This window comes from Nuphar pumila, chromosome 17 (assembly GCF_984573655.1).
Source record: "Nuphar pumila chromosome 17, dmNupPumi1.hap1.1, whole genome shotgun sequence".
Lineage (NCBI taxonomy): Eukaryota > Viridiplantae > Streptophyta > Magnoliopsida > Nymphaeales > Nymphaeaceae > Nuphar > Nuphar pumila.
In genome coordinates this window covers 18,531,648-18,553,412 of record NC_143265.1, presented here as the reverse complement: position 1 = coordinate 18,553,412, position 21,765 = coordinate 18,531,648, and the positions used below count along the sequence as shown (strand labels likewise).

The following is a 21,765-nucleotide window of genomic DNA, read 5'->3' as shown; positions in this document are numbered from 1 at the left end:
TGTTTTTCTCTTTCTGTTTGTCGAGTACAGCCACGTGAAATTGATCCAACACGTGAACTTGTTTCTCCTGCTTTTCTGTTAGCCGAGACATGCTTCTACTATCTGTTAGCCGAGTGCTCTGTTAGCCGAATCCAGCCATGTGAAATTGATTACCTTTCTGTTAGCGAAGTTCAGCCACGTGATTTTGATCAAACACGTGAAGCTGATTAGCCGAGCCCTTTATTTTGTCTCTCAAATGGATTTCACTCATGCGCAGTCATGTATGTCCTCCAGCTTTCTCGGTCAACTAGTCTCTGAAAAACTGAATAACTCAAATTTCTTAACCTGGAAAAGACATATCATCCCATTTATAAAGAGTCAGGACCTCTCTGGTTATCTGGATGGATCGGTTCCATATTAGTTATGTGTTCTAAGGTTGACACATCAGTAGATATATATGGCTGATCTCTCTAGATCTGGGTAAAGGCATATCTCAGTTTGTTGTATTCCTGTTGTAAATTTAGTAATGGCTGTGTATATCAGTGATAGATTTCTTTATATTAGTGTCACCTATATCGGCGATACTTTGAAACTATAGCTTTATTATCGGCTATTTGAAGGCAGCTGGTAATATCTGGAATATCTCACGATATTTTCAAAATATCATGATATTATCACGATAATATCGTAATAATATTATAATATTTTTGGGAAAAAACTCTTTTTTTTATATTTTAAGTTTGCATTTCGTATTCTTTTGTTTCTTTTAAAATTTTAAAACCCTTTAAAATTTGTTTCTTTATATTTTTGAAATAAAAATTGAACTCCCGAGATTTTCCCAAGAAATACAAACTTTTGAAAAACTCTCTGGGGAAAACCCTCACTGAGAAAGTACCTTGAACAATATAGGTGACTATGCTTTATAGGTTGTAGTTTGTGCTTGGGCAAGTCATGAAGTAACAAACCTCACCATGTAACTAAATTTTTGTAGAAGTTTTTGTGTCAGATCTGACATAAAACTTTGGTCAGCACAAACCATTGAATTGCTGTGGGTACTCCACTCCATGGAAGTAGTTGATTAATAGATTGACTAATTAAAATGCTATTGACATCTGAAATATTCAGGGAAAAGTATTTATTCAGGTGATTAAAACCAAGCAAAGCAGCCTTGACCAAGAAGTCATGGATGGCCTCATCTAAGCCATTGTCTGCAAGTTTAGAGGAATTTTCTATGGCCTTTTAAACGAGAATGTTCTTTGACTGGCCATCTATGTAGAAGTATGTGTCATATTGTGCTTTTGCAACCAGTAGATGGTCCCATTGCTGAATGTGTTGATCCATCTGAAAGATGGATTCTCCTGCCTGAAAGGACACACGATGAAAACATTATTTGTGGTTAATAGACGAGTTGTTTGTTCTAACTTACATATAAAGCATGCAAGGTGAAAATTTTTCTGTATTTGAGGTGGAGAACAAATGCAATTTCTTTGTATTGCTATTTGGTATTTCCTTTTCCATGTTTTGCAATCTAATGAAAGTCTTCCCGAATTCCTTTATATGAAATATTAGGTAATCTTTGACCTTGGCAGTAAGGATAGTAACAACCTCAAATGAGTTTTGTTTTCCTTCTTGTTTTTTCCCTTAGACCATTAAGGGCCCGTTTGTTCCATCAAGGAGGGAAGTAAAGTACTCCTGGATGTGAGAATATCATATTACTAGTTTGTCAATATACATAGATGTAAATAGTTAAGTCGTTTGTCATTCTAGCTATTTTACTTGTTAGATAATGACATTTTTGTCATGGAAATAATTATGTTAACCCTAATAAAGAGGGGTTGACTCGTGTTTATCTTTCTACTTTTTGATAAATTGTGCAGTGTTTTGAGTTGATCTCCTCAAAATTGATGTGTGCACCTCCACTTGAGTTTTGTTTTAACACATGAAAGGGCACACAGGTTAAGGCTTTCCCATGGGTGTCCTTTTTCGTGGAGCTGGGATTCCCCTGCCCCCCGCCCCTCAGAGAAGGCTTTTCATATGAAACTTCCGCTCCCTGCAGGAAAACTGTGGCATCCATTGCTCTGCCCGGCCCATTCTCTTGCAGAGCATGATTATTTCACGTCCTATGAGAAAAGCAATAGGAAATGTGTGCAATTTATTGCCCAATTTTTATATTGAAAATATGTCATTGAGAATGCCTCTTCCTCTTGGCTTTTGTAATCCACATTTGTGGACCTGATATAAGAATGTGTGTTCCTCATTGAGCTATAAAAAGTTTGGTCATATGCCATGATGGCTTCATAGCCAAGTTGGTTGTTCATATGCATATTTTCCTTTTGTGAAGTAAATTTGACCAGTTAGCCAATGCATCCTGATATGAAAGCATCATGGATCATCATCTGGAGAACACTCTTATTAAGTTTTTGTACTGCTTTAATGATTTTAGTTTGTACTACTTGTTTAGGCATTTCTTTACAGTTTATACATTCCCATTAATGCAAATATATTATACATAACAAGTTGGTTACATTTGACAGGAAGCAAATGAAGCTGGTGCTTTGCGTGAAGCAAAAACTAAACTAGAGAAGCAATTGGAAGACCTAACTTGGCGTCTTCAATTAGAGAAACGATTGCGAGTGTGTCTCTTATTTCTACATTATTTTACTTTGCGACTTTTTTTATGATTAGGAACATATTTTTGAACTTTTATGATGTTCATAACTCAAACCTCATTTTTTGTGTTTTTAGTATTTGTGATGGTCATTTAGGAGTGTGAATTTCACAGAAATTCCTATGCCAAAACTTTAGTTAGCAAGATATTTGTGAAGTTACGAGACAATTTAACAAAAATGAGGTTTGCATGGTGTCCAACAAATTTTTGTATAAAATATATGAATTTAATATGGTATTTACGAAGTTATGAGACAAGAGGTTTGCAAATTTGGATATGTGATCTTTGTACAAGAAATGCGAATTTACCTAGGATTTGTGAAGTTACGAGGTTTTTGCTTAACAAGAGGTTTACAAATTTGGATATGCAAACCTCGTAAGTTATATGAGAATTTAGTATAGTATTTGCAAAGTTTTGAGGTGATGCATTCTGCAAAAGGTTTGCACGTGATCGTGTGAATTTCGTACTATATTTGTGAATTTATCATGGTATTTATGAAGTTATATATGGAGGACCATAAATAATGTTTTTGTGAACATTTGAAGGTCTTCAAGACAAACATGTGAATATACATTGAGTTTTTTTTATAGCCTATGAGTGGAACGATATATCGCACGAACTTCGTGAGGTTCGCTCATGCAAAGGGTAAAAAAGTTATAAAGAAATTTCATATTTATGGTTTTGCACATGGAGCAGATTTAAAAAAAAATAGACTATTTTGGGAAATGTTTCATGTTTATCATGTAGTACAATAATTTTTTGTTAGATTGGTCAAAGTCAAACTAAGACTAGGACCAAGATTGAGATCGAACTAGACTAAACGAACTAAGTCAATGGGCCCAATCCAAATCCAATTTCAAGACCTTAAGTTTAAAGTTTAATTGACAAACCTAGACACATTGAGGCTAGATGTCACCCCTAGTTAGGTCATAAATGACCTTTAACTACCTTAGTCAACCACCAAAAAGTTTAGAAAATAAAAGCTTTTTAAGAAGATTCTATGAGTTTTTATAAAATTATCCAAAATAAGTGGTAGCAAGATTGGTCAAAGTCAAACCAAGATTGAGACTGGACCAAACTACCAAACTTACCAAGTCAAGCCAAATCCAAATCCAAATCCAAATCCAAATCCAAGTCTAAGTCTAAATTTCAAAGTTTGAAGTTTAATCGACAAGACCCTGTGATCGTTGCAAAATTTTTTCTTTCTTCCTTTTCCTCCTTTTAAGGGGAAAAAGAGGAAAGAAGAGAAACTCTTTGCAAGGTCTCACTTGACCTTTTATAAAGATGTTTTGAAATTACTCGTCTCCGTTTTGAAATTTTGTGAGAAAATGGAGAGACGGTATTCGCTTGTCGGTACGAGGTTCAACCATTCCTGGCGCCTTTACTAGAGGTAATTGAACCAAGAATCAAATTCATGTTGTTGCTTTGCCTAAATTTGACTAAGAGATTATTCTGAAAATCCTAAATGCACATGGAATCAGGCTTGTGCTATGATTTTTGAACTTTCGGAATGTGTATACTTTTCTTGGAAATGTTTCAGAAATTTGGATTTTTCCAAGTGATTTTGAAAATGGATTTGAAAATATCTTTTTAGAAATGTTTTTGAAGATCAGAAAATGAATTTTGAAAGGTTGAAATTTGAAATGGACTCTGCTTTGAAGGCTTGCAATTGAGAATTTGGAAATTGGATTCGAAGTTTGAGAATTTTGGAATATGAAATTGACTGAAAAATCGAATTTGAATTGATTTTGAATTGAAAATCAAGATTAGAAATCGATTCTAAGTTTTGAAATCATAATTGAATTTGAAATTTAAACTTGAACTTGAAATTAGAATTGATATTGAATTTGAACTTTGCATTTGGAATTTGAAATTTGAAAATTTGAAAATTTGAAAATTTGAAAATTTGAAATTTGAAATTTGAAATTTGAAAATTTGAAATTTTAAAATTTGAAATTGAGTTTATATTTTGAAATTGAAACTTAACTTTGAAATTGGGAATTGTAAACACCCCAAATTTTCACTCTCATTCACAAACACCTACCTCTCGCCACTAGGACCCACTCTATGCAGCCTTCAAAGAACCAGTTGGTCGATATCTGAGCCAGGGTTGTCCATAACCCAAATTTTACAATAAATTTCAATACTTCATCCTATAATCAAGATTCAATCCTCATTTTGGCTCAATCTCAATTATCAGTTCTCATCCTCATAAGAGAATTGTCAATCCTTTATCTCTGTCAGGAGTCCGAGATTTTAAATCCCTCATCCAGGGTTTGCCTTTTTGCATCTCATTGCATATCAATTCATATCATCTCACATCATTGTATGTCATTGCATGTAATTTCATCGTATTGCATGTCATTGCATCTCATTTTTGAGATCCAACACTCTTGTTTTTAAAAAATGTTCAATCCATATTCAATTTTAAAACTTTTATTTCAAAATCAATTTCAAAACTTTTCTTTCAAAATCAATTTCAAAACCTGGGTTTTAAATCGATATTGTGCCATTTGTTAACCCCCAGGATCCTATATTCTTTTATTTCAAGATATTTTCTTTACAAAATGATCTGGACTCATTCTAAAACCAATTTTTAACTGATCTTAGTTTGCAGATGAGACCCATTAAGGTGGTGTCATTTCTAGATTCCTTCATTCCTCAAAATTTCTCAAAATTTTGAGAGTCCTAGCTGGATCAAGACTCTATATTTTTACCTTTTAAACCTTTTTCAAAATTCTATTTTGGTTTTAAATCAAAAGTAGTCTTATCCCTTGTCCATTTCTGTCATTTGGCCAAAATCTCATAGTCCCAGTCGAATTAGGATTCTACCCCAGAATCCTAATCGAATCAGGACTCTATCTTGATTTTATTTTCTTATTTCATTTTCACTTATTTTCAAAAGTCTTTTTTAAAATATCGTCATTTGCTTCTCAGAAAACAAAAAATTCTCAGAGTTCTAGTCAATCTAGGACTCTTCTTCAGAGTCCTAGTCGGATCAGGACTCTGAACCTGACTTCAATTTATATATTTTTTTCACCTGTTTTCTAAAACCCTCTCATTTGTTTTCTAGAAAACCCTAAATTTTAAGAGTTTTAGTCGAATTAGGACTCTGTCCTAGAGTCCCAGTTGGATCAGGACTCTAATTCTGATTTCAGTTTTCACCTTGTTTTCATCTATTTTTGTGAAAAAGCTTCTAAAACCTCCTTGTTTACTCAAAATTCTAAGAGTTTTAGTCAAATTAAGACTTTGTCCCAGAGTCCCAACTGGATCAGGACTCTAATTTTGATTTCAGTTTTCACCTGTTTTCGCGAAATGCTCTTAAAATCTTCTTGTCTATTTTTAGAAAAATCAAAATTTCAAGAGTTTCAGTCAAATTAGGACTCTATCTCAAAGTCCTGATTGGATCAGGACTTTGTTTTGATCTCTGTTTTAACTTCCTTTCTTACCTATTTTTAAAACATTTTCGCTTGTTTTTGAAAAAAATATAATTTTATAGAGTTTTAGCCGACTTAAGACTCTATTTCAAGAGTTTCAGTTGAACTAGGACTCTGACTCTAACTTTGTTTTTCAGTTCATTTTAACAAATTCTGAGAAATTTTTTTACAATTCCTTTATTTATCCTTCAAAAATGCCAAAAATCTAGAGTTTCAGTCCGATCAGGACTCTATCCCAGAGTCCTAATCCGGTTAAGACTCCATTCTGATTTCTGTTTCTACTTCCATTTTCATTCTCTTCACTTGTTTTTTAAAAATTAGTCCATTTCGCAGAGTTCCAGTTGATTCAGAACTCTCTTTCAGAGTTTCGGTTGAGTTAGGACTCTAACTCTGATTGCATTTTCAGACTTATTTTCACTAGTTTCGAGAAAATCCTCCAAAAACTTTTTCGTTTGACTTTCAAAAATCTAAATTTTAGAGTTTCAGTTGGTTTAGGACTCTGGTCTAGAGTTTCAGTTCGATTAGGACTCTATTTTCAAAACCTCTGATTTTTATTCAATGATTTTGACTCTGTTTTAAAACCATTTTTTATCTTTATTCTAACTTTTTCAAAACCTTGATGTGGGGGCCCACACAGTTGGCGCCATATCTGAAGGAGTCTCGATCCATTCAGAACTCTGATGGATTCAAAATTTTCGATTTTTAAATTCAATTTCCTTTTAACCTCTGTTAAAATCTCTTATTTTCCAGTTTTAAAATCGTTTTGAAAATCAAGTGGGTCACACTCTGGGTGGTGCCACATTTGAAAGAGTCAGGGTTAGATTAGGGTTAGTCAGTGTCCTAAGTAGGTTAAGAGTTTTAAAAAGTACAAATTGATTTTAAAACTTCATTTTTCTTCATTATTTTCAAAACACATTTTAACTTTTAAATTCAAGCTTTTAAAAAACCAAATGTGGGCCCATAGGGGTTGGTGCCACATTTGGAGTCATTTAGAGTTTAATTAGGTAGGTTAGCTAGAGTCCCACTTAGGTTAGGAGTTTCCAAAATATCCCCCCCCCCTCTCCTCCATGTAGTCTATCCAAGTCAATTAAGAAAAGTCAAACAAATCCCTAATTAATAGTCTCTAAAAATTTCTATTTAAAGAGGCCAAAAGGGGGGTCGACCCGTAGGCTTTCTCTCTCACTTTCTTGCTTCTTCTCTCTCTTCTCCAGCAGCTCTCCCTCCTCCATTGTTACAGCAACATCCAAGGTGAGTTTTCCTTATCTTAATTTATTAATATTATTATTATTTTTTACTTTTTTCCATGGATTTCACCATTGCCGCCAATAGATTATGAGATTCAAGCTTGACCTTCATCTAAGAACCATAAAATTGATTCAATAAAGCAATCTAACGCTGTTTGAGGGCATTTTTCATGATTCTAATCCGTTAGAATCGTTTAAATTATTATTTTTTATGTTTTTGCAAATAAAAGATGAGATTCGCCCGTTTAATGGGTCGAATCCCTCTTTTCAAAGGCTAAATCAAATCCAACCGTGTATTTCTTGATTTTTTTTATTTTCATATCATATTAATGTTTATTTTACTTATTCAAGCATCAAATCCAATTTCGTTGTGTTATTTACATATTTTTTTCATTGTTTTTCATATTTAGATTAGAGTTTTTAATGTTTTATGGAATATCCATGTGTTTCAATCTCGGGCATGCAAAAATCATGTTATTTTATGTTTAAGTTTTCATAAAAAAAACAATTTTTTTTAGGGTTAGTTCTCGGGTTTGTCAGTGATTTCTTGTAAAAAAAATTGGATTATTTTGGGTGATGGAACCTTGTCAAAAAAATAGAAAACCGAACCTTTTTTTTCAAACCGTGAAATCGCTATGGAGATTCAAGAACAATTTGTAGAGGTGATATCTCTCTCATGAGAGATCTGATCGACAATCCATAAGTGTCAGTGGCTTCATTTTGATGTATAGTATTTACTGTATTTTTTCATATTTTTATGCATCTGTCTGATATTTTTCCTCCGTCATAAGGCATAATTTGTTTTACAGAGCTTGTTACACCTTGTTCTAACTCTGGATCGATTTGTGTCAATTGTATCTCCCTAACCGGAGATTAGATTGAGGATTTTTAAAAGGGAAAATCTTCCTCTGTGTATCTTATGTTCACTACTAAAATTTTATAATTTTTAAATTTGATTTGCTATATTTCTCTGTACCCGAAATCGAATGCATCTATTTCAGCTCGTTATATATTCGTTATAATCAATAGTATATTGCCAGAGCAATATCTCCCTAACCAAAGATCATTTTTATGATCTGTAAAAAAAGAAATCTTTATTTTTCTATCTAGTATCTCTTTGTTAATGTTTATTAATTTGTATGCTGATTTGGTCTCTGATTCGGGTCTGACACTGTGACACGTGTGTGCTCGCGGGCAAAATTGCATAATTTAGGGTTTTATTCATTTTTTGTATTAAAATAATCTCAAAAACATATTTTTTTGATTCTATTTTAATTTTAGAGTTATCAAAACTATCCATGTTGATTTTTGAGTTCATTTGATATATTATTTGATTAAATCATAAAAACAGGGTGCCCGCAGAGTCCTAGTTCGAGTAAAACACTGGAAAAAATCATTATTTTTTGTGATATTTTGATTTTTTATATAAAGTTTCATGTTTTTAATGTTTGATCATGTTTAGAATCATGCTAGGGCACTTCATACCCGATTTGGCTTTGATTTGAATCCATTTGAGCCCTAAATCCAAAGTTTTACCAAAATCTTTTTTGAAAACCCTGATTTCAAGGCCATAGTTTTGTTTTTAGGGATATTTTTGTCATTTTTTCCAAATTTCGTATTTCAAAGTTATTTATTTTTATTATTTTTTTAACTTTATATCATCTTTTATTATGTTTATCTCAGGAAAGCATGGAAAAAGGCTTATATCTGGATAAATTCAGAAATTTCCAGATATTATTGGATAAATCCAAAAAAGTCAACATATTTTCGCTAACAAGCTTTCTAGTTGTAAACACCCCAAATTTGTACCCGCATTCAGTGTTTACATTTTATATGTCACTGCATATCATTGCATGCATTCAACATATCATTTCATTGCATTGCATAGCATTGCATGTCATTTTATCTCATTATCGAGATCCGGCACTCCTGTTTTCAAAATATTAAATCCAGATTCGAGCTTTTAAAACTTTTCTTTCAAATTCAATTTCAAAACCTGGGTTTTTAATCGACATTCTACCATTTGTCAACCTCCAGAATCTTATATTTTGAAGTATTTTTCTCATAAAACAATCTCGATTCATTTTAAACTCAATTTCAATCTATTTCAATTCTCAGATGAGACCCATTTAGGTGGTGTCGCTTCTGGATTCCTTTATTTATCAAAAATCTCAAAAAATGTAGAGTTCTAGTTGGATCAAGACTCTATATTTTCATCTTTTTGAATCTTTTTAAAACTCCATTCTGATTTTAAATCAGATGTAATCATATTCCTTGCCCATTCTCATCATTTTGGCCAAAAATTTAGAATCTTAGTCCAATCAGGACTCTTTTTCCAGAATCCTAGTTGGATCAAGACTCTTTTTTCTGTCTTAATCGGATCAGAACTCTGCCTTTTACTACATTGTTTACCTGTTTTTGATAAAACTTATCAAACCCCTTTGTTTTTGGCCAAAATTCTAGAGTCCCAGTTGAATTAGGACTCTTTCTCAGAGTCCAAATTGAATCAGGACTCTATCCTGATTTCGTTTGTTACTCCTGTTCTTCACTTGTTTTCAAAACTTTCTCATCTGACTTTCAAAATATTTTATTTTAGCCAAAATTCTAGAGTTCTAACCGGATTAAGACTCTTTCTCGGAGTCCTAATCGAATCAAGACTCTATCTTTCGTTGGTATTCTGTCTATTTTTAATCAATTTTTTTAAAATCTTTCAAAATGAGTCAAAAACTTAGAGTTTTAGTTGAACCAGAGCTCTATTCAAAGAGTTCCAATTGGATCAGGACTCTGACTCTGATTTCAATTTTGAGAGAATCTTCCAAAAATCCTTCTATTTATCTCTTTAGGAATCAAAATTGTTATACCTTTATCATGGAATTTAAAAATTCTGGGATTTTATCCAAGAGTCCTGATCGAATCAGGGCTTTATCCAAAGTTTGTTTTCTCACTTCATTTTCACTGGTTTTCAAAGGTTTTTTTTAAATCTCACCATTTACTTCTTAGAAAACAAAAAATTCTCGGAGTTCTAGTCGAATTAGAACTCTTCCTCAGAGTCCTAGTCGGATCAGAACTCTGAATCAAACTTCAATTTTATCTTATTTTCATATGTTTTTCAAAATCCTTTCATTTGTTTTCTCAGAAAATCCAAAATTCTTAGAGTCCTAGTCCTATTAGGAATTTATCCTCAAAGTTCCAGTTGGATCAGAACTCTGTTTGATTTCAATAGTTGTCATTATTTTCACTGTTTTCGCAAGTTCTTTCATCTATTTTTCAGAAAATACCAAAAAAATCTAGAGTTTTAGTCCGATCAGGACTCTGTCCCAGAGTCCTAATCCAGTTAAAAGTCTATTCTGGAGTTTGTTTTTACATTCATTTTTATCTTTTCCACTTGTTTTTCCAAGATTAGTCCATTTTGTAGAGTCTCAGTTGATTCAGAACTCTATTTTAGAGTTTTAGTTGAGTTAGGACTCTAACCCTGACTGCATTTTTTCAACTTGTTTTTACCAGTTCTAATAAAATATTTCAAAAACTTCTTTATTTGGCTTTTAAAATCTAAAATCTCATAGTCCTAATTGGTTTAGGACTCTAGTCCAGAATTTCAGTTCGTTTAGAACTCTGTTTTCAAAACCTTTGAATTTCACCTGTTGATTTTAACCCCTTTTCAAAGCCATTTTCAGACTTTATTTCAATTTTTTCAAAACTTCGATGTGGGGCCCACCCAGTTGGTGCCATATTTGGAGGAGTTCTGACCCAGTTAGAACTCTGTGTCATTTCAAAACTTTCAATTTCAAGTTTTACTTTGAATGTCTTTTGAGAAAACCTCTTATTTTCAAGTTTTAAAATCACTTTTTGAAAAACCAAATGGGGCCCACTCTGGGTGGCGCCACATTTGCAAAAGTCAGGGTTAGAGTAGGGTTAGTCCATGCCTAATTAGGTTATGGGCCTAGGTGAGTCAAAATTCAATTTTAAAAACCCTTATTTTTACTTTAGTCTTTTAACTTTGATTTTAAAGTTTTAAAAATTAGGTTTTCTAAAAAACCCAAGTAGCGCCACACTTGGAGTCTCTCTAGGTTGGTTAGCTTAGTTAGGTCAAGCTAGATAGAGTCCAACTAGGTTATGTCTCTCCCAAAAAATTGCTCCCCACTAATGGTTTTGGATAGGTTTTAAAAAGGACAAATTTGGAATTTAGGGAAATCTTAATTAAAACCTAATTTTGACTATTTAAAGAGGCTAGAGGGGAGGTCGACCCCCACTCTCTCTCCCAACAGTTGCTTGGAGATTCTCTCTCCTCTCTACAGCCCTCTCCTTCCTTCTTGCAGCTGCATCCACTCAAGATGAGGTTTTACAAATTTTTTTATGTTTTTTATTAATTTTTCTTCTTGTTTTACCGTGATTTCACCATGGGAATCTCTTGTTAAATGAATTTAACCATGGAATCCCTCCAAGAATCTCAAAAAAGAGCCAAAAAAGTGATCTAACTCAGATTGAAGGGTCTTTTCAGAATTCTAATCCATTAGAATCGATGAGAGATATGTCTTCTACGTTCTTAACCGATGAAATATACGATTTACTCGTCAAATGAGCTAAATTCGTCCTTTCAAATGTAAAATCGATTTTCATCATAGATTCCCTATGTTTTTTTTATTTTTTGGTCATCTTAATGTTTATTGCATATGTTTCAACAGTAAAATAAATTTTGTTTTGCTGTTTAGGTATTTTTTTATTGTTTTCCATTATTAAACCATGTTTTTTTAGTGTTTCTTAGATTTCCATGTGTTTTGATTCTAGAACTGTAAAAATCATGTTATTTTGTATTTAAATCTTTATAAAAAATTGCTGAAAATTTTATATGTGGTCCAGGGATATGTTATTGAGTCTATATAAAAAAACCAGAGGTTTTGGGATTCGGCAACCCTGTCGGAAAAATAAAAGATCGAATCGTGACTTCCAATTGTTAAAATCACTATTGAAATTCATAGGTAACTTGCAAGTGCATTATTTCTGTCATCCAAAGTCCGATTTGCAATCCATAAAGTGTAGTAGATTTGTGTTAATGCCTATTATTTACTGTAATTTTTCTGTATTTTTATATTACTTTTCACTATTTTTCCTCTGTCAGAAAGTCAGATCCATGCTTTAAAACTCGTTATGATTTATTAAAACCCTAGTTCAAATCTTGGCGATCATAGATCCTTAACCGTAGATCAAATCAATGATCTGTAAAAAGTGAAGTTCATTATTTATATGGCTTTTATTCAATTTTAAAATCTCACAAATTTTTTATGTGTTTTTCTATTTTTCCTTGTATTTGAAATCGGAAGTGCCTATTTTGATCAATTTTATATTCATTATATTCAAGTCCAGATTGCTGGAACAATATCTCCCTCACCGAAGATATATTTTCCAATCTGTAAAAAAGAAAATCTCAATTTTTGTGTCCATTATGTCTCTGTAAAATTTCAAGGATTTCCATGGTAGATTGGCTCTCGATTAGGGTCTGACACCATGACAGGCACGTGCCCACGGGTAAAAATGAAATATTTTAGGGTTTTAATGCAATTTTTGAATTGGAATAATGTCAAAATTATCTTTTTCTGATTCCAATCTAATTCTAGGGTTATAAGAAGTTCATATATCGATTTTATAAATTTTGGATATCATTTGATTCTTGGATGAGTTAAATTGCAAAATAGGGTACTCGCTGGATCTCGAAACACTGCCAAAATCATGATTTTCATGATATTTCTGAATTTTTGGGTGTAAGTTCTTGTTTTTAGGGTTTGTTCATGTTTATAATCATACTAGGACACCTCATGTTGGATTTAGTTTCTATTTGATTTTATTTAAACCCTAAACCCTAAGTTTTTACCAAAATATTTTTTGAAAACCCCGATTTCAAAGCCATAGTCTTGCTATCAGGGGTATTTTGGTCATTTGAACTCAATTTTGAAATCCCTAACTTTTATTTTCTTATTTTCAATCATATCATATCATCTTGTGTTTGATTTATTTTTATTTGAATTTTAAAATCTTATTTTACAAGATATTTTTCTGAAAAAATCCTGATTTCAAGGTCATAATCTTGCTATCACGGGCATTTTGGTTATTTTGACCCCAATTTCAAATTTTCAAAGCTCATTTTCATATTTCTAATTCAATTTCATCATTTATGTTTATATCAAGGAACTATGAACTGGGTTTATATTTGGATAATATCCCATAATTTCTCAATATTTTGGGATAAATCCAGACAAACCTACATTTCTATGCTAACATATTTTCCAGTTTTGCAGGATTATTCAAGTGGAGGACTTAGCTTTTTATTTTATTTCTCTTTTATTCAATTTAATATAAAAGTCAAATGTAATATTTGGAATAAGAGTTACATTTTCTGCTTAGAATAGGGAGCATTGCTCTGAACACCCCAAATTTTCCCAAAAATCTAAAAAAATTCCCATGTCGCCTCTGAGTCCATCTTTTGAATAATCAGGTCAGTTTTTTATAAAATTTCCATTCATTTCTCAGATTTGCTGGAAACCAGACCCAATTTTCATTTCTAACCCATTTTCTGAAGGATTTTCCAAAGAACAACGTTAAAACTCTCGAAAAACCCTTCTTTTATAAATATTTTCAAATTTTACAAAATATTTCAAAAATTCTTTTGTTTTCTTGTAAGTTTCAAAGTTTTATCTTAAAAACATTCAAAAATGTAAAAAATGCCAAAAGAAAACAACAAAAAATCCAAAAAATCCAAAAAATCAGAAAATATGCAGTTTAAACTCTTTTAAAACTTGTTTTGCTAAAAACCTCATTTGAAAAACCAATTTATAAAAAAATCCTTTTGAAGGAACCCCTTTTTGGAAATTGGGAAAAATTATAAATGAAACCCTCCTCTTTCTTCCAAACCCTCTCTCTCCCTCTCTTGGCCTTCCTTCACGAAACTTCTTCTGCTTCATCTCCTTCGATCGCCTCTTTTAAAGCCTTCATCGCCAACGATCTCCTCGTCGACCGCTCATCTCCAACTGAATCACCCTCCCGAACCTTCTTCCCTCTCCTTAAAAGAGGCACGCAGGAGAAGCTTTCCTTCATCCACCTTCACCCCTCCATGTGCATCTTCCACCCTTCTGGCTTCTTCACGATTTCCACCTCCTTTCTGGTCCTTTTCTTCCATTTACACTCCTTCGATCTTCAGAATTCTCGCGATGCGAGGTAAGATTCTCGCCCTTTAAGTCTTCTTGGTTTCTCATATAGTTTTAGCACATCTTCAGGATTTAATTTCTCATGTTCTTTCTGTTATTACCTACTTGCGAATTTCTTCATCTGCCCCTTAGTTGCTAATATTCATTTTCATGTCAAGTTCATGGTAGATTTCCGTTTTTTTTTACTCCATTTATGCACTCTAGGTAATGTTGGGTTGCTTATAGAAACTCAAACAGGCTCTCGTGCAACAACAACAAAACAAATCAATTTCGACATCTCATTTTCTTTATGTTATCATCCCTTCTTTTCCATTCTTTTTTTTAGCAGCTTTGTATATCGCAAATCCAGTTTATATGCTGCTTTATTTCTGATCCTCTTTCTTATTGCAGTTTCCACATTGCATCCGATTTTCAATCTCATTTTGATAAATAGTCGATGTTTTAATCTTCTATCGAATTTCGAGTACTATGTTGGTTTGTGATCATCGAGAGATCTGGATTTTTCTGTCTTGATAACCTACCATGCCATATACAACATATGAGTATCATAACCATTCATCATAGAGGAGCGAGTCCATCACACTCTCACCAGAAACAGGGTCCTCAATGACGGGATGACTTAACAAAAAATATTAGGGGGTCATAAGGAGAACGAGCTTCCGTCGAAACTCTCCCTGAAAAAAGGGTTCCTTGTGTGATAATAAAAAAGTGTCTTGCAATTTGTTTGTGAAACACGAGTCCCTTCAAACTCTCCCTAAAAAAGGGTTCAGTGAGAAAACAATAATTGCATGCGAAAAGAACGAGCTCCCTCGAACTCTCCCTAGAAAAAGGGTCCCTCGCAAGAAAAAAATGATTGATAATTAATTTTGAGCCAATCGGCAGACAAGTTCGACACAAAGGTTGAATCTTGGACGACCATGATTGGTGGATGCAACCCAAAGGTTGGAAAACAATGATTTTGATAGAATTGATGACCTAGAATTTTGCTTGATGAAATTGGTGACCCAAAGGTCTGATTGATAAAATGCGCATTAGGCATGAAATTGAATTTGGAAGTTCGACTAGCTCGAAAGCTGGATTTGAAAATTGGCTACAAAGCTGAATTTTGAAAGCTTGATCAGTGTGAAGACTGAATTCTGGGATAGTTTGACCAGTACGAAACTGGATTTTGGAATAGTTTGACTAGTAAAAATTGGATTCAGAGAGTTCGATCAGTAAGAATCGGATTTAGGAAGTTCGACTAGTAAGAATTGGATTCAGAGAGTTCGACCAGTGAAAATCGGATTTAGGAAGTTCGACCAGTGAAAACCAAATTTAGGAAGTTCGACCAGTAAAACTGGATTTAGGAAGTTCAACTAGTAAAAATCGGATTTAGAGAGTTCAACCAATGAAAAATGAATTTAGAGAGTTTGACCAGTAAGAACTGGATTCAGACTTTCTTGATTCTAAAACTTTATGAGAAAATCAAAACTTACTTCATGTGTAGGAAGTGCACTTAATTTTTTTTTTTGGATTGGCGGGCTGGGGTTAGGCTGAGCCTGACCAGTTACACGATCCCAAGATTCATTGCATCATATGCACCATTAGGGAGGTTTATCCTTCCTAACCTGATCATAGTACTCTAGGAAACATTTTCTAGCTAGACTGCAGGCAACATAAAAGTTGTCTTTATCCACTATGGGATCTGGGGAAGGCCATGAAACATTAGAGGGAAGGTGCATTCAATGTTAGAAGAATTGTATTTTCTTTTAAAAAAAAAATTATGATACACTTGCATACATAATGCATATTTTTTTGTAAAAAAATTTAGAAAAGATGCATTCAATGAAAAACAAAGTTTTCATCTGTCTTATGTTTCTTCCTATAGGCTTCTATTGCCACTTCTTCCTTTAATTGCTTGCACCTCTGAATTGCTTCTGGCTTCATGTTTCACGCATCGTTTCTCGTAGCCACCTTTTACTTTGGTAACTATGGTTATGAGATCATATTGCTTATCGGTTTTGTTATTTTTTGAAAGAAGATATCATTCATAACATATCGTAATAAAACCATTACAGTACAGTAGCAAGTGATGAGATATCACTTGCTGTTACGGAAAGAAAGAGAACAAATGAAGAATCTACAATCTGACCAAAGTTTGTTCAGATTAGGCTCACAAGAATCGACTGACTAAACAACAAATTGTCAAATATCCTTCCTAGAGGCTAGGTCAATACAGGTTTGTGCTTTTCTTTTCTTTCTTTTTTTTGTTTATAAAAGAAAGTTCACGTCTGTGCTCAACGACCAACATGGGTTAGAGGTTCATAGAGGCCGTGCAAGGACCGTTTACATCCAATTAACTCCATATATTATAATATAAAATAGTAGCTTGGGTTGAAAACTGCATATTTTTAGATCTTTGGGCTGTATTCGTGCAAGGCATATACAGACTAGGTTAATTTTAAACAAATTTAGTTGGTTGCCTTGTCATCCAGACTCAATATCTATCCTCATGCATTGAATATTGTCCCTCAACCCTATAAGTAGATGAATTAGGGAGTTGCAAAAACACACAACAATTGGAAGCTACTTCTTCCAAAGAGTTAAAAGAGGCAAATTGAGAAGATGGCCTCATCAAAGAGCATGGGCGTTTGCCTTCTCCTGCTACTCGTCTTCATGAGGTTGGTTGCAGCAGAAGGCAAATCGGATCATTGGGAATCTGCCGGATCTGGTCGCAAAAAGGTTTCGTGCAGGCAAAGAGGGACGAAAGGCTACGGGAATCAGTATGAGTGCCCTCGAAGTTGCAAAGCGCACTGCAACCTGTGCAAAGCCGTTTGCTGTAAGTGTCCCTTTACCAAGTAGTCAATCACCAACTTCACTAATTGTCTTCATGCAGCTGGTGCTTATGAACGTTAAGCAAGCCCATTGAATGGACGATCTAATATTCTTGCAAGAGTGGATGACATTGATTTAACATAGCATATTCCATCGGTCAGTATTGGTTATGTGGGTTGTCTCCTTTTTTTCTCAAATTAAGAAAAGGGAGAGAACCTTGTTAACTCGCTTGGCCAATGGCCCAGAAGGGATCGAAAATGTGTATACAAACTGTATCTGAATTTTGACTAACTCGTCTCAGGGCCGACTAACAGTTTAGATCCAGGAGAGTTAGACATGATCCGTGTTTCGTTTAGATGTTTGGTGTGCACACACAGTTTAATGGTGATCAATTTGCAGCTTGCGATGAGCCTGGTGCAGTCTGTGACGACCCCCGCTTCATTGGTGGCGATGGCATCACCTTCTACTTCCACGGCCAGAAGGACAGGGATTTCTGCTTGGTCTCCGATACCAACCTCCACATCAACGGCCACTTCATCGGAAAGAGAGGGGAAGGCATGAAACGTGATTTCACTTGGGTTCAATCCATTGGTGTCCTCTTTGATGACCACAAACTCTTCATTGGTGCTAAGAAGGTAAATCAATTATTTCAAAAAAGCAAAGGGACTACATACATTAGAATCCAGCCTCTGAGAGAGAGAGAGAGAGAGAGAGAGAGAGAGAGAGAGAGAGAGAGAGAGAGAGAGAGAGAGAGAGAGAGATTTTTACCTCATGTTCCTCATAGAAAAAACATCTTGTCCTAATCTTTTGTAGGTTTCACAATGGGATGATGCCATTGATCAACTTGCCATTGTTTTCGATGATGAGCCTGTTTTCCTTCCTACGACAGAGGAGGCCCAATGGACGACCGCATCATCTATCCTCACCATCACTCGCTCAGCCAGAACTAATGAGGTTGTCATAGAAGCACCCAACAAGTTCAAGATCTCAGCCAGAGTGGTTCCCATTGGCAAGGAGGAGTCCAGGATCCACCATTATGGGATAACAGATGATGATTGCTTTGGCCATCTGGACTTGACCTTCAAATTCTACTCCCTAAGTGGGAACGTTAATGGCGTTCTGGGCCTGACGTATGCGGACAACTACCAGAGCCGAGTCAAGATGGGTGTGAAGATGTCGCTGTTGGGCGGGGATTGTGAGTTTTTGTCATCGGGGCTCTTCACCACAGATTGTGGTGCAGCACAGTTTAAAGTCAGGGAGACGATGAGGGTGGAAGGTGCGGTTGATCATGAGGATCTGCAGTGCAAAAGCAGCTTCAACGGTCGTGGCATTGTTTGCAAGAAATGAAAGTTTAAGGGAAGTGCGTTTTCTTTAAAAAATAAAAAAATGTAGTGGAAGTCGTTGCATTAGTAGAATAAAGAGGAGGGAGGATCAGGTGCAATGTGATTAATGTACACTTTAAGTGTGCTACTGTATCACCCTACATCTTTGGAATACAGCCTGTCAGCTGTATGTGTTTTCCTTTTCATGTGTTTTAACCATTAAAATGTCTTTCTTCTATTTTTTCAAGTAACCATGACAGAAATGCTCTCTCTCTCTCTCTCCATAGATCCACACTTTTGTTTACGTGGATCTAAACGAATAGATGTCTTTAATTAACATAATTTATATACTTTATTAATAAGTTTAATAAACTCTAATACATCATTAGTCAATCTTCAATGTAGTAAAAAGGCAACGGGACACAATAAATGAAGATTCGGTTTAAAACTGACTGAGACCATCATCTTGAAATCAACTTCAATGCCTTAAAACTAATAAATAAATCAAGCCAACTATAATCAAAGGGTACTTTCTAATTTTTGAGATTAGAACTCTTTAGATAGAGACTGTCACATCATCACTTATGGTGGTTCAGTACCACAAGAGTCTGCTGATAAATTTCTTGTTTAATAGTTATTAAGCACATGGTACCAATAATTGAACCAATACAAAGCACCACATTCGTATGCAAAATATTAAACCACAAACTGAAAGTACCCTTAGTAGCTGAACCAAGAACTCCTACTAGAGTATCATATTGAACACTAAGAGACACTAAAAACTCCCCCTTAACACCTAAGAAACAAACAATTTTAGTTCATAGATACCACATCTATAGAGTCTAAAACCCAGCATGTTCTCTTTCCTAATACAACTACGAATCATCTGCTAACTTTTTTGTTGACTAATGTGCTAACTTAGGTAGTTAAAAAGTGGTGTTAATGAGTTAGTTGGCAAGTGACTAGTCTAGAATTATCTCTGAGTATTCCAATAAACCTAGAATGTTGTGACTAGTCTAGAATTATCTCTGAGTATTCCAATGAACTTAGAATATTGTGATTAGTCTAGAATTATCTCTGAGTATTCCAATAAACCTAGAATATTGTGATTAGTCTAGAATTATCTCTAAGTATTCCAATGAACCTAGAATATTGTACTCAACTATAAATTAGTTTGAGATGAATGAATAAAAAATTAATCATGGCTCCTATCATTTCTTCTCATTTTCTTGGCTGAACACCCAACAAAATTGGTATCAGAGCTAGGTTCCACATCCTTGTTCATCCCCTAAAACCAGAAAATTTGAGTAATTTTTCATCTACACAAGATGACCAATCACACTAGTGATGGTCCACCAATTCCCATATTCTCCGGTGAGCACTATGACCATTGGTTTGTAAAAATGAAAACAATTTTTAGATCACAAGACTTGTGAGAATATGTAGAGAATGGATATAAAGAACCGAAAGGTGAAGAAAGTCTCACCAATCAAGAGCAAAAAGCCCTCAAGGAGAATAGGAAGAAGGATGCAAAAGCTCTTTCATATATCCAACAAGGTGTGACTTCGGATATCTTCTCAAGAATCATGAGCGCCAAAAAAGCCAAGGAAGCATGGGAGATTCTACAAAAGGAGTTCCAAGGGAACGAACATCAAGGTAAAGAACATCACCCTTCAAACTCTTAGAAGAGAGCTTAAAAATTTAAAGATGAGTGATGTTGAAAATATTCAAGATTACTACATAAAGATCACCAAAATTATAAATGAAATGAAAACCTTTGGTGAAGATATTAATGAAAGTAGAATTGTAGAGAAGATTCTTGTTAGTTTACCCCCAAAATTTGATCTAATGGTGTCCATAATTGAAGAGACAAAAGACATCACCTCAATGAGTGTTCAAGAGTTGTTGGGATCCTTGAAGGCTCATGAGAGAAGGATGGCTAGACATGCTGAAAAATCCATTGAAAGTGCTTTCCAATCAAATCTGAATTTTAACCCCAAGACCAATGAAAGAGAGAACTCTACTTGCTATCAAAGAGGAAGAGACTCACAAAGAGATGAAAGATATGGTCGTGAAAGAGGTAGAGGTAGGAATTCAAGAGGAAGAGAAAGAAACAACTTTCAAATAACCTCTAATGCAGAAAATTTGCAGCAATGCAACCATTGTGGCAAGAGAAATCATCCTGAGAAAGATTGTTGGCACAAAGATAAGCCAAAGTGCTATTATTGTAAGAGACTTTGCCATTTGGAGAAAGATTGCAGGTTCAAGACCAACCAACAAACACAATTTTCAGAAGAAAAACAAGGAGAAGGAAGCTTGTTCTATGCCTGTCACATTGCCACCGAAATCAAGAATAATGTGTGGTACCTTGATAAGGGTTGTAGCAATCACATGAAAAGAGATAAAACCATTTTTGTGGACTTGGATGAATCTGTAAAAACAGAAGTGAAGATGGAAAATGGAGTCATAGCTCAAGCACAAGGATTGGGAACCATTGGAGTCCAATCCAAGCAAGGTACGGAGTTCATTTGTGATGTTTTATTTGTTCTTGATTTGGACCAAAGTTTATTGAGTCTCGGACAACTTCTTGAGCATAAATATGCACTTAACTTTCATGATTATGAGTGTTGTATCTATGACAAAAAGGATGGTAGATAGCTTGTAATGAAAATCAAAATGCAAACCAATCGAAGTTTTCCAATCAACTTCGAATATAGTGAAACTCAAGCATTGAAAGCACATGTCATTGAAGATTCATGGTTGTGGCAAAAGAGGTATGGCCATTTGAATTTTCACAACTTCAAAGTACTTCAACAAAATGAGATGGCGTATGGCTTACCAAGGATTGATGAGAAACATGAAGTGTGTGAAGGTTGTGCACTTGGAAAACAACATCGACAACCATTTCCTAAAAGAGTTGCATGGAGAGCCAAGGAAATTTTGGGGCTAGTGCACACGGATGTTTGTGGACCTAGGAGAACCACTTCTCATGGAGGTAACACGTATTTCATCCTTTTCATTGATGATTTTTTAAGAATGACTTAGGTTTATTTCATGAAAGAAAAATCCAAAATGTTTTCAATTTTCAAGAAGTTCAAAAGCCTT

At 34.3% G+C, this 21,765-nt stretch overlaps 1 protein-coding gene across 1 annotated transcript; it reads left to right on the top strand.

Annotated features, from left to right (window-relative positions):
* The first annotated feature begins 17,128 nt into the window (after window positions 1–17,128).
* LOC149811752 (uncharacterized) lies at window positions 17,129–18,685 on the top strand. The gene is made up of 3 exons (XM_089992915.1): window positions 17,129–17,342; window positions 17,738–17,973; window positions 18,152–18,685. The coding sequence occupies exons 1-3, from the start codon at window positions 17,129–17,131 to the stop codon at window positions 18,683–18,685; spliced, it is 984 nt and encodes a 327-aa protein (XP_089849041.1).
* Window positions 18,686–21,765: the final 3,080 nt, after the last annotated feature.